This window comes from Tamandua tetradactyla, chromosome 22, assembly GCF_023851605.1.
Source record: "Tamandua tetradactyla isolate mTamTet1 chromosome 22, mTamTet1.pri, whole genome shotgun sequence".
Lineage (NCBI taxonomy): Eukaryota > Metazoa > Chordata > Mammalia > Pilosa > Myrmecophagidae > Tamandua > Tamandua tetradactyla.
Genome location: NC_135348.1, coordinates 14,920,624 through 14,937,228, shown reverse-complemented (window position 1 = coordinate 14,937,228; position 16,605 = coordinate 14,920,624). Strand labels below are relative to the sequence as shown.

General features: G+C 32.3%; 1 protein-coding gene across 6 annotated transcripts in view; it reads right to left on the bottom strand.

The window, feature by feature from the left end:
• FBXW7 (F-box and WD repeat domain containing 7) overlaps positions 1 to 16,605 on the bottom strand; it is a 234,666-nt gene that overhangs the window by 57,051 nt on the left and 161,010 nt on the right. The window contains exon 1 of one of the 6 annotated variants that reach the window (XM_077139784.1): positions 9,903 to 12,466. The exons of the other annotated variants lie outside the window; for them this stretch is intronic. Coding sequence (XP_076995899.1) covers positions 9,903 to 10,049 — 147 coding nt within the window. The 5' untranslated portion in view covers positions 10,050 to 12,466. Of the gene's footprint in view, positions 1 to 9,902; positions 12,467 to 16,605 lie in introns of those variants that run through there. 6 annotated transcript variants of the gene reach the window in all.

Sequence of the window (16,605 nt, the reverse complement as noted above, 5' to 3'; positions counted from 1 at the left end):
TATGCTCTTAAAGCTGATCCATTTCTATGGGTGTAAACCCATTGTAAGTTGGACCTTTAGCTAAGGTGTGGCCCGGATGAGTCTTAAACCTCTTAGCAGAGTCCTTTATAAAAGGGATGAATAAAGAGAGAGTGAAAGCCTGACAGAAGCCGGAAGCTGAAAGCAAGGAAACACAACAGAGAAGGAAGAGAACACCAGACACTGCTGTGTGCCTTGCCATGTGGCAGAGTTGTCAAGGATTGCCCTCAGCCAGTCATTGGGAAGAAAGCATCACCCTGATGAGGCCTTAAGTAGGACATTTTTCTCAGCCTCAAAACTGTAAGCTAATAAATTTCCATTATTAAGCCAAACCATTTCATGGTTATCTGCTTTCAGCAACCTAGCAAACTAAAACAACATGCAACTGCACTGCCTTAAGAAACAATATACATTATCTAATTAATTTGCATGGTCAGTTTACTTAACACGATAATTACATGGAATCTTGAATAGGATGTGAGATCTTGTTGGTTTGTACAGGTTAGTGTGAGGCCCTGTTATATCCCAGAGCAATCTGGGCAGAGAATAAAAAAGTATTTGCCAAGTCCCTTGGGGGAACTAGGGAGAAAGGAGGAAGTATTCAACTTCCCCACCTGGGGAATTTCCGATATTCCCACAAGCAGTGGGGACAACAAATTCAATAGACTGACCCCTCAATCTCGGGGTTCACCCCTATGAAGCTTATTCTTGCAAAGGAGAAGCTAAGCCTACTTATAATTATGCCTAAAACATCAGAGAACCTCTTTTGTTGCTCAGATGGGGCCTCTCTAAGCCAACTTGGCAGATGAACTCAATGCCCCCCTCCCCTACATGGGATATGACTTCGAAGGGTGTAAATCTCTTTGGCAATGTGGGACCTGACTCTAAGGGATGAGCCAGGACCTGGCATCATCAGAATGAGAAGGCCTTCTTGGCCAAAAGGGGGAAGAAGAGAAACGAGGCAAAATAAAGTCTCAGTGGCTTAGAGATTTCAGAGTCAGGAGGTTATCCTGGAGGTTATTCTTATACCTTATATAGACATCCCTCTTTTAAGTTTATGGTATATTAGAGTGGCTAGAGGGACGTAACTGGATCTGTTGAAATGTATTCCAGTAGAAGATGACTGTATTTAAATATAGCTTTTACAATATAATTGTGTGATTTGTGAAAACCTTGTGACTGATGCTCTTTATCAGGGTATGGACAGACGAGTAATAAAAAAAAAAGGATAAAAATAAATAAATAATAGGGGTAGATAAAGGGTAAAAAATGGGTAGATGGAAATACTGTGGGTCAATGAGAGGGGGGTAAGGGGTAAGGAATATATGAGTACTTTTTTCTTTTATTTCTTTTTTTGGAGTGATGCAAATGTTCTAAAAATGATCATAGTGAAGAATACACAACTATATGATGATATTATTAGCCATTGATTATATGATATGGCTGGACTGTATGTGTGTGGTTATTTCTTAATAAAAATATTTTTGAAAAAAAACAATGTACATACCTTAATTTAAAAATATTTAACTGCTAAAAATATTAACCATCATCAGCCTGAGACTTCAGTGAGTGGTAATGTTTTTGCTGGTGAGAGTCTTGCCTCAATGTTGAGGCAAGCAAATGCTGATAAATGCTGACTGATCAGGGTGATGGTTACTGAAGGCTGGGGTAGCTGAGACAATTTCTTGAAATAAGACAGCACTGAAGTCTGCTGCATCAATCGACTCTTCCTTTTATGAAAGATTTCTCTGTACTACGGTGATGCTGTTTGATAGTATTTTACCCACAGAACTTCTTTCAAAATTGGTGTCAATCCTCTCAAACTCTGCTGCTGCTGGCTCTACTAAGTTTATGAAATACTCTAAATCCTTTGCTGTCATTTTAATAATGTTCACAGCCTCTTTCACAAGTAGATTCCCATCTCAAGAAACCACTTTCTTCACTTGTGCATAAGAAGCAACTCCTTGTCCGTTAAAGTTTTATCATGAGGTTGCAGCAATATAGTCACATCTTCAGGCTCCATTGCTCATTCTAGTTCTCTTGTTTCCACATCAGAAGTTTGTTCCTCCACTGAGGTCTTGAACACCTCATAGTCATCCTTAACGGTTGGAATAATTTTCTTCCAAACTCCCATTAATGTTGATATTTTTGCCTTTTCCCATGAATTACAAATGTTCTTAATGGCACATAGAATGGTGAATACTTTCCAGAAAGTCTTCAATTCACTTTGCCCACATCTATCAGAGGAATCAATCTATGGCAGCTATAGTCTTATGAAATATATTTCTTAACTCATAAGACTTGAAAGTTGAAATGACTCCTTGATCCATGGGCTTCAGAATGGATGATGTGTTAGCCGGCATGAAAACAACAATAATCTCATATATCACCATCAGAGCTCTAGGGAAATCAGGTGCATTACCAGTGAGCAATAATCTTTTGAAAGGAATCTTTATTTTCTGAACAGTAGGTCTCAACAGTGGGCTTAAAATATTCAGTAAACCATGTTGTAAACAGATGTGCTGTCATCCAAGATTTGCTGTTCCATTTATAGAGCACAGGTCGATTACATTTAGGATAATTCTAAAAGGCCCTAGGAATTTTGAAGTGATAAATGAGCATTGGCTTCAATTTTAAGTAACCAGCTACCCTTTAGCCTGTAACAAGACTCAACCTATCCTCCGAAGCTTTAAAGCTAGGCACTGAATTTTCCTTTCTAACTATGAAAGGCCTAGTGGGCATCTTCTTCCAATAGAAGGCTGTTTTGTCTACATTGAAAATCTGTTGTTTAATGCAGTCGCCTTCATCAGTTATCCAAGCTAGATCTTCTGGATAACTTGCTACAGTTTCTATATCAGCACTTGCTACTTCACCTTGCACTTTTATGTTATCAAGATGGCTTCTTACCTTAAACCTCATGAACCAAACTCTACCAGATTCAAACTTTTTTTCTGAAGCCCCCTTACCTCTCTTAGCCATCACAGAATAGGAGAGAGTTAGGGCCTTGCTCTGGATTAGGCTTTTGCTTAAGGGTATATAGCTCGTCTGATCTTCTACTCAGACCACTAAAACTTTCTTATCAGCAGTAAGACTCTTTCACATTCTTATCATTTGTGTGTTCCTTGGGATGAGCACTTTTAATTTCCTTCAAGAACTTTTCCTTTGCATTCACAACTTGGCTATCTGTTTGACACAAGAAATCTAGCTTTCAGCCTATCTTGGCTTTTGACATGCCTTCCTCACTAAACTTAATCATTTCTAGCTTTTGATTTAAAGCATGAGCTGTGCGATTCTTCCTTTCACTTGAACACTTAGAGGTCACTGTAGAGTTATTAATTGAACTTAGAATTAAATAAATATTAGAATTAATAACCCTACAAGCCATTGTAGGGTTATTAATTGGCTTAATTACAATATTGTGTCTCAGAGAAGAAGGAGGCTGGAGGAGAGAGAGACCCAAGAATGGAGGGTTGGCAGAGGAGTCAGAACACATGTAGCATTTATTAAATTCACCATCTTACAAAGGCATGTGGTTTGGGGGTTCATAGTGCCCCAAAACAATTAAAACAGTAACACCCAAGATGACAGATTATCATAACAGATAAAACAGTAATGAAAAAGTTTGAAATATTGTGAGAAATAACCAAAATATGACATAGCGTCATGAAACGGGCACATACTGTTGGAAACATGGCACCAACAGACTTACTCAATGCAGGGTTGCCAAATCTCAATTTGTAAAAGAAAAAAAAGCCAGGATCTTTGAACTGCAATAAAATGAAGTATGTCTATATTTCTGTACGTTAAGGATATATGTCCACCTATTTCTACTTGGCTATGAGTTTGATGAACCGTCTTTTAAGCATCAAGACATTTTTTAAGTGCAGACATGCTATAACTACTTTAAAGGAGAATTAATTATTGCTAGACTATAATTTAAAGATAATAATTTTTTTAAAAAAAAGGTAAACCTGATTGGAATTAAATGGCAAAGTTATGACAGAAATATTAAGACTAATTAGTGATGCCATAAGAAATAGGCAAGTATTTCTGGCAGCTGCTCCTGCCAGCCTGAGAAGTAGTCTTATAGTAGAGATTATTAATAGCAATATACTTTGGAGGAGGCTATCATTTAAACCGTACAAATACCATATTAAAATCTGGAAATCTAAAAGTACATCTAAGGTAGGAAATAAAAATTGAGATAATCACAAAAAGACTAAGAGTAAAAATATGTGTTAAATCAGATGAATTATAAAACCACAATGTGGTTCATCTGTTCTGATTAAAACACAAAAACACAGATCATGGTCTTTTTTTTTTTTTAGGTATGCAGGGGTAGAAGAAAATTATAGTTGAAAAGAATACAGGTGACTGGCGGGCCGCGGTGGCTCAGCGGGCAAAGTGCTTGCCTGCTATGCCGGAGGACCTCGGTTCGATTCCCGGCCCCAGCCCATGTAACAAAAACGGAGAAACAGAATACAATAAAACAAGAAAATGTTTAAAGATGTTTCCCTTTCTTCCTTCCTTCCTTCCTTCCTTCTATCCTTCCTTCCTTCTCTCTGTCTTTCCTTTAAAAAAGAAAAAAAAAAAAAAAAAGAATACAGGTGACAAATAGGTCTATGGCAAATATTATTTTCCAGAAATATAAAAAGTGAAGTTATCTTAAGCAACAAATAATCTTTGATCTCTTTATATATTTTTCTCACGAGGATTTAGGTATAAATACATATTGCTATTTTCTCAAAAATGAAAAAGTTCCTTTGACAGAAAACCTAAAATAGCAAAGGTGGGAAGTACAATGATATAGTTTGAACTACGTACATTCTATAAAACTTGCCATAGTAGGAATAAATTTGCTTAGAATAAGATTTCTCTCTTCTTTAAACAACATTAGAAGCCTTCATGCTGGTTATAATTGGTATAATCTTTCTGGGAAAAAAAAAAACTTAGCGATAATTATCAAGAATCTGAAAGAGTTCATACCTTTTGACCGAATAACTCCACGTGTGGAAATCTGTATATAGAGATGTTGTTAAAGATTTATGTATGAAAATGTTTAAAGCAGTTCACTATCCAACAGGAGGAAAATTATGGTACATCATATGGCAGATTGTATCTTTTGAATACTTAAGCCATAGGGCAACACCAACAATTATATTAAATATGGACTGAAGCACTCTGCTAAAAATAATATGCTTAAGATTGTTATTGTGGTAATTTTGCTGCTTTTAATTTTTGTCATCTTTGTCATAAGTACTAATCGAACAAACTGAGCATGGTACTGTACTGCAGTCTGAGGTTGGCTAATCGGTCAAGGTGTCTGATTAGGCAAACAGTGACCCTAAGATAGCATCCTTTGGCTTACAAAATTATACAGGACACAAAGAACATCATTGCACATTCTGGGGGATAAGTTTATGAGTAAAACATCTTAAAAGAGATTACATGAAAAATTCTAAATTTGTAAGTACACTGAGATAAAAAATTATTTGTAGGTGAACTGTTTGAATCTTTGAATGTATTTTCTCACAGAAACAATGTTAATGGCAGGCTCTCAGGCTCAAATACTAATATAATGGTAGTTAAAAAGTTTACATTCAGAAGAAAAACATGTATATAGGTCAGATATCATAGCAGAAAATAGAGAATGGCTACTACCTATAGCATTAGAGAATCCTGGGATAAATACCAACTTGAATACTTACCAAGAAAATTGGAGAAAGTTAATTTATTTGAGCCTCGGTTTTCTCATTTACTAAATCAAAATAATGACCTAATTCACAGGATGGTTTTAAGAAGTAAATGAGTTAAAATATATAAAATAGCTTAGGACACAAAGGATTGTGCTTAGAATCAAACATGATTATGTAAAGAAAAACGTTCATTTTAATTTTCAATATGTTAAGCACTCAATAAATTATGGTTGAATTATTTAAAAAAAATAGCTTAAGACAGTGCCTAGAACACATAATAGCTACTTTAAAAATAATAGCAATTACTTTTAGCTTTATTATACTAATACTACACATTTAGAACTGAAATAGTAAAAAGTAGTATGCAAAAATTCTAGTGATCAAACACACAGATAAAGCTGATTTTCAAATAACCACATAAGAACTAGAAGAAAAGATAAGGATTTAAGAGGAAACGAATGGCTTCTGGCTCCAACAATCCCTTTCTAAAACTGTACCATAAATTGAAACTTACGTCCAAGCAAAAAGACTTATGCACAAGAAGATTTACTGTAGTACAGTTAAATAGTAAAAACTTGCTTTTAACTGTTTTCTTAAAAAAAAGTTTTATTGAAACACAGCCACACCTATTCGTTTCCCTATTGGCTACAGGTACTTTCATGCTACAAGATCAGTACTGAGGGGCTGCAACAACACTATACGGTCCCCAGAAACTAAAATAAATACTTACTGGCCCTTGACAAATAAAAGTTGGCCAGTGCCTGATTTAAGCTATCCTCCAATGTTAAGAGTACACAGAGTGTAATGTTATGATATTAATATTTTCTCTAATTACACAAACATTGTATTTAAAAATTGCATTTTATATTATAAGGTTTATTCCATTTAAATTTTTTAAATGTTTAAAATATGGTATTTGAATAGAACGTGATATCGAATGCACTATAAAATAGTTTCAACTATCAGAAATCCCTGTCACATATTTCATTATTTTCTGAGGTCCTGGGTTTCAAACCTTAACAGAATATTCTAAATACTCAAAAATGCTTCCAAACAAAATGAAAATGAGTTAACAAATAAAATTTAAGCATTAAAAGTGCATTTTCTTTCAACATACTACGCAAATTGCAAAATGCAGTATTATTCCTTATCACTTAAAAGAAAAAAAAATGCTGCCAGATAAGCTATGAAACTACCTCAAGATATATACTTATTTAGATATGTTTTAAATGTGAAAAAAAAATAATGAATTTAAAATGTGGGAAAAATACAGGATTTAAGAAATACACGACCGGCAATGGTGGCTCAGTGGCAGTGTTCTTGCCTGCCATGCTGGAGATCTGAGTTTGATTTCTGGAGCTTGCCCATGCAAAAAAAAAAAGAAAGAAATATGTATTGCCGTACTTACTATTTCAATTTCAGAGAAAAATAAAATTTATTCTCCGGTAATTGTATAGGTTAGATAATATTTTCCTATGCATTTTCTCTTCCCCTAAAGGACAATCAATTCTTTTAGAATGAAAAGTTTTACACTAAACTAATATTTGCAAATTTTCCTGATACTAAGAATTACCTGTAGAACTTGTTGAAAATATAGATCTCTGGGTCTTAACCCAGATCCCTTACATAAAACCTTCCAAAAGAGAAGAACCTAGAATTCCATAGTTTAAACAAATATTCCAAGTGATACTTATTATCAGGAATGCCTTAGCAAATGTAAATAAGTGAGGACCTTAATACTAAAAATATATTTATTTAAAAGTAACTGATTGATAGCTAAATTGTTACTTATTCTTGCATGAAATCCAATGTATATGTAGTATTTCAGATGAGAGACTATTCTATCATTACCAGTATGTTTTTAATATTGAGATAAATAAATTTCCTGAAGACAAGTCAAGAGACAGCAATTGAAGTTGTAGCTATGAATACTATTTTAAAGAATGTTTCACAATTTGAGAACTGTCATTTTATTTTGCAAACATTAACTGATTGAACATTTATAATAGATGGAGGAGCAATATCATGTTTTTCAAATTTTAATAGGTCAAAACAGAAGTACTTGGAAGGCAGGAATAAATGTCCTGCAAATTATAGAAGGCAATTTTTGTGGACGGTGGCTATTTATAGTGATCTGCTTCAAAGAAGCTAAATGTACTTAATTTTTAGAAAAAGATACACAAAACACCACATACACAATATATTAATTATATATCACACTATAAGTATTTTTAACTCTGATAAAGAGAAATACATTTAAAAGTGTATATCATTAACTTTACCAAGAAAAAGTTGGTGAATTAAATAACATGCAAATCAATTTAAAGCCTAAATTAACCAGTTGCAAAATAAAAGGGGAAAGATATAATTATACTATCCTTCTAATATTTCTGGTAGTTAGAGTCAATGACTTACGCAATAGTAAATGATTAGCAGGCAGGCAGTCTAAAACTGAATGTGTTGATTTTGTTTTTTTACTATCTTCCAAAAATTTTTCAGTATGAGTTTTATTTTTCAATATAATTCTATTCTTTATTACTTATACAGGGATATAATTTAATATAACATAGAAATCTAGAAAAGTCAAATTGAATAGTGACTTTTCCTAGGAAATGCTTAGGCAAAGCCTTTAAGTTCTCTATTAGCTTTTCTCATACACGCTTCCCCTGTGCTTTTTAAACTTAATGCTTATGTCAGAAGATAAAAGGTAGAAAACACACACTGACATATGGAGCAATCTACCATAAATTATACTTACATTTATTAGAAATATTCACAAAGGATAAACTATCTTGTTATCTTAACTTTTAATTATTAAACACACACACACATTATCTTCATTTGAAAATTTGTTTATGTATTTTTCTTTTACAGCAGTATTAAAAATTAAATTAGTTTGTTAATGACTTTAAAGTTATAAATGGCCTCTCTGCAAATGCTTAAATCAGAGCAGTGACCTCATTCAGTAGAAGTTATAAAACTGACAAGGTGAAAGACAAAATAAAAGAAACTTCTTTCTGAAAACATAGTAAAGAAGAAAAGAAATAAGAGGGAGATAGAGATTTATACTCTATTTTTCAATGTTTAAATTGTATTGCATTTTATCTTAGTCAAAATGTTTTCCAACAGGGCTACCACTTATTTGGGTATAGAAGTGAGAGCTACTCAAAAGGAACTAAGATATTTAGATTTTACAAAGCTTATTTAAGTTCCAGCAAACTGAAGATTCCCTTTACTAAGGAGGAAAAATATTTTTCAGGTGTTGTGGGTTATTTTGTTTGTTTAAAAGAATATTTCCTCTTTAGCTTTAAAAAATTAGTACAAGATGGGAACTAAAACACTAATAGCATTAATATATGCAAACAATTAATCCCAAACAGGTTTTTTTGTTTTTTTTTAATGTGTTCAGGATCATAAACATAATTTTATAGCTAAAAATATATTGCTCTAGTAAAAAATTCAAAATGGCAATACCAACCAACTCTGAAAATCCAACAACAAAATTGCTAATACTGATAGCGTCAAAACTTGGGGTGCAGTAGAAGAAACAATATCATTCTGAAAAAAACATCTAACAAGTCATAACTTGGTTATACATTGGCGCAAATCCAGTGCTACAAAAATGTTAGTTCAGATTGTCTATATATAAACTATATTGTAACTACCACACAATAAACATGTGATTTTTACTTTATATAACAGTAAAATATAATCTCTATTATGTTTAATTTAAGAAATAGTAACTTAAAAATAATACAGTTCAAAGGGCCAGAGAAACTTCAGGATTTTGGAAAACTCTTTAATTAAAGCTAAATGCTACAATTCCCATCTATAATACCACCAGTTTTTGCTTTTCACCCAAAATAAAAACTGTATGAATTTTTGTGTTTAGTATGTGTTAATATAGTTCAAAACATAACCTTTCACATTAACCAATTTTAAATAAGTTTACAGGATTCTAATCTCATGAAAAATAAATGAGAGAGACAAAAAGATGGCCTGGGTAACCCTGTCCTCTAGGTGCTGTATAACATTATAAAACTATCACTTGTAAGTTTTTACTAGCTTCCCAATGCATTAATAATCTTAGCTATCACTTCAATAGAAATTTGAAGTATTTCTTCAATAAAACAGGAAAGAGTATTTCATTTGAATAAATATTCATATTTTCAAATGTGCAAAACTTACCCGTCTTCGACAAAAGGGGAGGCCTTGGGCAATGATGCTAATGCTAAATATCTTCATCACAGTTTGATGTGGTAGAGGCTCTTTTGTACTTTTAAGATCAACAGGAACCAAGCCATGGTTTAGAGCAGCTTTTCCTGGTTTTGACATTTTAAAACTCCTCTTTAGTGCTCTCTATATGTAATACAGGCTCATTACTACAAACTCTAACCACCAAACTAAATATATATATGCGTGTTTTAATTTTTTAGAAGTTTAAGAACCCAAGGCCTGCTGTTTTTGTCTTTCAACCCTCTCCTACCAAATGTCCTGACCTGTCTGAGGCTTGGTGAAGTGCAAACTATCCTAGAATAGCCAGGAATTATAAACTACTGAAGTGAAAGCAGTCTGCTCCTGCCAGTCAAACAGCTGGTGAACCTCCCATACAAAGTCAGTAATGTGAACTCATGCAAAAGCAGGGTTATGCTGTCAAGTCCTTTCTAATACCTCTCCCACTACTAATCAAGGTAATTACCTAGAAAGTTAAAATTTTTCTTTCCAAACCCCCCCCCCAAAAATACCACTCTCTTGAATATACTTTTAAATATTTCTTATCGAATATCAGCCCTACTGTTTTAGGAATGCTTTGAATTGTGTTTCAAATTTAAGAACAATATTTGTTTGGGTGTTTCTGCATGCTCAAAAAACATATATACACGTCTGTACATATAAATGCATGTACATACACATACATTTGTTCTGGCTTAGAAAAAATTCAAAATGAGTACCATTTTCAAGTGTTCATCTTAATCACGGTCTCTTTCATACATACCATTCTTTATTTCACACTAAGACATTAAATCTACTCAAGCTATTAATATGTATGTCAGATTAATCTTTCTACTAGAGTTTTCAGTTGTTTTTCAATCTCAATAATTCTGAAAAACACACCAATTCCACTTGAAAGTATAACAGATATGTGATTGATCAAAGATACGAGAAATAGGCAAAAAGAATTTATTTACAAATGTAAACTGTGATGGGAAGTAGGTACAGTAAAAACGCATAATAAACTAGCCAGTCCATTGCAAATCCTCAGTGCTAATTTCTCCTCCATACCATGGAGATAAATAAATCTTCCTAAATCATAGAGAGGGAATGTAGTATGCAGTTCACTCCTCAAGAACTTCAATAGCTCCCAATACCTAAGATAAAATTTAGAGATGAAGACTCTCCTAGAATTGGCCCAAACTAATCTTTCCAGCACTGTCTCAAATGGCTTCTAAATTAACCACTAATGCCAGTGTTAATCTTTATACTACATTCCATATTCAAATCCATGAACTAGACCACTATAAAGATAAGAAAAAAGCTCAGTCTGAGAATGTTAATGGATAGAACCATTCACTCATAATTCCCAGTGAACCAGTCTGTTCTCTCCTTCCATTCTATTCTCTCCTTCCAAAAGCCAACTCATCTCCCTTATCTCTCCTTCCAAAACTTTCCATGGTTCTTTGCAGTCAGAAGTTAGAATGTGATATGGAAAGAATTAGAGAGGAAAACGTCAGAAATGAGTGATCCGTTTCTTCACGTGAGAGAGAGCTGTCTTACTACACATAAAGTGGGCTGCTGAGAAGGCAAAACATAGAAAAAAAATACTCCCAGTCATACCCTGATGCTATTCTCTTTAAATGAACTTTCTTTTAAATCACAGTTTAAATATATTTAAAAATGTGAAATCATTGGCAGAGGTGACATTTCTTAGTTACACAAAAGTAAATGACTGAGAACAGAACCACAAACAACAAAAAACTCCAACAGAAATCTAGTCCTAAGGAGAGAAGAGACAGTATAAAGGTACTGGGAACCATAAATGCATAAGGTAGAAAAATGGTAAGACTGATTGATAATTTACCCCACCAGACTACTTATTACCTCACAGAATCAATGTCACTAACCTCAGTCTGGTCTCATTATCTCCTCTAATGCTCACTTTATTTTCTAACAAAGTCTGTTGCTTTTACAAAAACAAAAACTTTTTTTTCATATATAACTTTTAGTTATATTATGCCTTTCTCTCATTATTAAAACATGCCTTCTTTGAAGTAGCTCTCATGGAATACCACTGCTCCCAGTTACAATCAGTGTTTACTTTGTTAATATTACAGTATAGTTTTATGTAGAGTGATTCTTTATATTTAAAAGAATTCTCCACTCATGTGGCCAAAATCAATTGGTTAATTAATCTCCTCCCCTCAACTTCCTTTCTCTGAACCACACAGAAGTTATAATTTAAACTGTGATACTTAAATATGAAAAAGATAGAAGGTACTATGTTCTACGAGTTTAACATACTCATTCTGCAAAGGAAAATGAATCAAACAGATCAGGTCTAAATTTAACTTTCACTTACTCCATTGGTTAAGAAAGATAGCATACTGAAAATTACAATGTCATTTTTATATTTAAAAGCCTTGATGAACTTTATAATCACATATATTTACATGCAGACATGTTAAAAATAAGGAAGATAGAAAGAATCCCTAATTTCTTTGGAGTCTGCTTCTACACTGTTATTTAAAATTAGAACCTTAAAAAATATTTATAATTGAAAATAAGTTGGATTGGGAAAACAAAAACTAGAATCAACACTGTTCATTCTCCAGTTTATAAGAGGGCAATAATTATTATAAAGTAAAATCAGATTTTTCATTTTCAAGAAATTATTTTCAATGATAAATGAAATAAAACAACAGTGCAAATTAAGGCTATTTGTATGTTAAATATGTTTTACAGTCTAACGTCAAGTTTTGGTAACCACAAAGTGATTACTTTCAAATTTACCTCATCTTTTAAAATCAGTGAACAGCTGCCCTCAACTGGATAATACGGAGCATTGCAACTACAGCAAACCAAACACTAAACTGAACTATATACATAACAACAGTTTTGTAAAAAGGAGACATTATTAGTGATTTAGCAAATTGGGCACCAATTTCCAAACACACTTATGACTAAATTTCATTTCATCTTCTTGGAGTATTCAAGTAAAAGATATGTCTAAAGCAATCAGCATGGAAACATTCAAAATATCAAACTTTCAAATACAGAAAATCCTAGTCAACGAGGAAAAGCATAGACAATGCATAGACAACTACCAATTGTTAATACTTTGAAATGCAATTAGTTTCATGCATTCAAGAAAAAATAAAGTTGTAGTTTCTAGTCCACTTTTTAAAACATTTAACAAATTCAAAATTATACCCAAAATGAGATTTTTCAAAACAGACAAGCTCTTTCTGAATGACACTAAAAACATAAAGACAGTACTATATAGTATGTAGGAGTCTGGACTTAACCCAAACCGCTTTGGTCCAAATGCTGGTTCTACCACTTAGCAGTATAACCTTAAAATTAATCCCTTTCTACCTCAATTTCAGCTATACAGTACCTATCTCACAGGACTTTTGTGACAATTAAATGAGTTAATACATGTGAAACATATTTTAAAAAATAGCCACATATAATAAGTGTTCAGTACTGTTAACTGTCATTTTTATTACAACTAGTGTTATTTGGATTAAAAAAATCCTGAAGAGCTTTTAAGGTTACTTAAAAGTCATCAGGGAAGCAAGCTGTGATTCTAAACTTCACCATGCAATAACACAATTGAAAACAATCATCTCCACCAAAAGGGGGAAGAGCAAAATGAGACAAAATAAAGTGTCAATGGCTGAGAGATTCCAGAGTCGAGAGATTATCCTGGAGGTTATTCTTACGCATTACATAGATATCACCTTGTTAATCAAGATGTAATGGAGAGGCTGGAGGGCACTGCCTGAAAATGTTAGAGCTGTGTTCCAGTAGCCATGTTTCTTGAAGATGGTCATAATAATGATACAGCTTTCACAATGTGACTGCGTGATTATGAAAACCTTGCATCTGATGCTCCTTTTATCTACCTTATCAATAGACAAGTAAAACATATGGCATAAAAATAAATAATAGGGGGAACAAATGTTAAAATTTAGTAGATTGAAATGCTAGTGATCAATGAAAGGGAGCGGTAAGGGATATGGTATGTATGAAATTTTTTCTGTTATCTTATTGTTTCTTTTTCTGAATTGATGCAAATGTTCTAAGAAATGATCATGATGATGACTATGCAACTATGTAATGATATTGTGAATTACTGATTATATATATATAGAACGGAATATGTTAAGAATGTTTGTGTCTGCTATTTTTTTTCTAATTTTAAAAATTAATTCAAAAAATTAAAAAATAATCATCTACAAATTTTAGAAAGCTTTACAGAATTGTGTCAAAATTTGCATCTAAAAATGAAACTGTAGTATCTTGGCATTTTAAGATACCAGATATTGCTGACTATGAAAAATATCTACTTTGGAGAACTTCTGTTGTAAAGAGAAGGTCCCTATATAAAATAATTTCTTTAACCCACTATCACTGGTTTTACTTCTTCTATAAGTTTCATTAAATAGAGATGATTATATATAATTGCTAGGTGTCACAAAACATCACCAATATGGTATTTCCAAAATCTATTATAGTCCCATATCCTTCAATTTTCTTGTAACAAAACAGTTTTTCAGCAATTTATTCTGGATTTCTACCTTTTCTTTCATCTATTATTACACAAGAGGTTTAGGATTTAATTGTTCTTGACAAAAGGCCACAGCAAATAAGGTAAACAAAGATTTTCCATTTTTCATAAACCATTCCTGATTTAACTAAACAAGTCACATGGGAGATATGTATTTTTCTAAAAGTATGATTGATTTTATTTCAGTTTTCAAAATCTTATCTCAAAACCTTTGATAGGCACACTATGAGCCACCTATAAACTCTAATGTTATTCACTACCTATGTGAATAAATGACTTAATAAATGACTTAATCTTTTCCAGACTCAGGAAAATCCCAAATGCTCGAAATTATACAATTACTAAAGTGAAATGAATCAGAATCAGTATCATTCTAAGTAGAGAATACAGTATTATCAAGCACACTCATTTACTCAGGGATACAGAATAAAACAAACTATTCTCTGAAGTGAAGTCATTCTTAAGAGTGTTTCCAACATCTTAGATACCAGAGTGTTAAAGCATTTCCCTACTAAATAAGCAATTTATATACTACAAGCAATTTAAGTACAGAATAAAACAGTCATATATCAAGAAATTAAGTTCTTTGATTATTAAATGAACTAGCAAGCTTGTATTAGTAATAACTATTTTAAAAATCCAAAAACAATATACAATTAATTCAATTACAGAAAAAAATACAATTCAATTTAGGCATGAAAGAATAATTTAAATAAATGACATTACTTTGTGAGTTTCAACATTCATAAAAAACATAAATCAAATGCATAAAAATAAATTTTAAAAAATTTGAAATCACATTTAAAGCAATTCTATAAAAAGTTTCAAGACATTTAAATGCTTAAAGTGCTCACTAAAAAAAATTGCAACTTCTAATTATATTGTATTTGAGACATTGTATTCATGCAAATATTAATATTTTACTACATGTGAAAAGTGCTTTCCTGTTCATTTTATTTAGACACCAACAGCAGCCTAAGCATTTCAGATAATTTGTCTAGGTTTCTAAAATGGCATGCACATCATATACAAGTGCTATAAAAATGTGACCTGGTAATTGGACACTTAGAAAATAAAAGCACTACATAAAAACATGTAAATGCAGCATTTTCAAAATAAAAATGCTAATATATCAGGATATGTAAGGTTTTCTAACTGCTTTGATTTATATAGTCAAATTCTGATTGCTGGTCATTTTAGGTTGTTTCCAAATTTTGCCAGAAATTTCCAATTATTTCCGAAAAATTTGCTGAAAATAAGTTACAAATTAAAAAGTATAAATATTGAAAAATGGACCAAAATAAATCCTTAGAAAAATGGATGATACATTTAAAGGTGGCAAAACCACTTCATACACCAGAAATGTCAAAATTCAAAAAATCCAACTATTAATTTATTTACAACTAAATTATCCTTTGACTAAACTGTTGCCTCTGCCAACTTTCTCTCACCCAAATTCTGTGGTGCTGATACTCTAGGTAAACTCATTAGTATATAAAGATGAAAGAATACTGGTGGGAGTTAAGTTCTAGCTTTAGCTATACCACTAACTGATGATCTTAGGCAAGTCTCCTTGTTTCTCAGATTTCAGATTTATAAAAGAAGGAAACTGGGCCAGGTGATTTAGAAAGAAGTCTCTTGTAGCTTCAACAGTATATAGCACAGATTTAATCGTACCAAGTACAAAGCCTTCTTGTAATATGTTAGGCTGTCAATTTGGTAACCCTCCCTGTATTATAGCTTAGTGAGCAATATAGTTACAGTTTTATAAAATAAATCTGAATGAAATTCTAAGCTCCAATTCATTTTGTATATACCTTCAATAAAAACAGGCCCTATCACAAGAGTATGCATTAGGTGTTATATAACAATTAGAGAACACTTTTATTGGAAAAAAATTACAGGCACAAATGATTTTTTAAAACATGGTTTAATAACATGAAATTCAAAAAATGCCTTAGGAGTTTTCTGATCCTCTATTATACTTCAATACCATGTAATGTTTTTGTTTTCTTCTCCTTCTTATCATAGCAGTCTAAACAGTGACATATAGAATACACTTGATAAATGCCTTTTTTGAATGAGTAAATTTTAGACTTT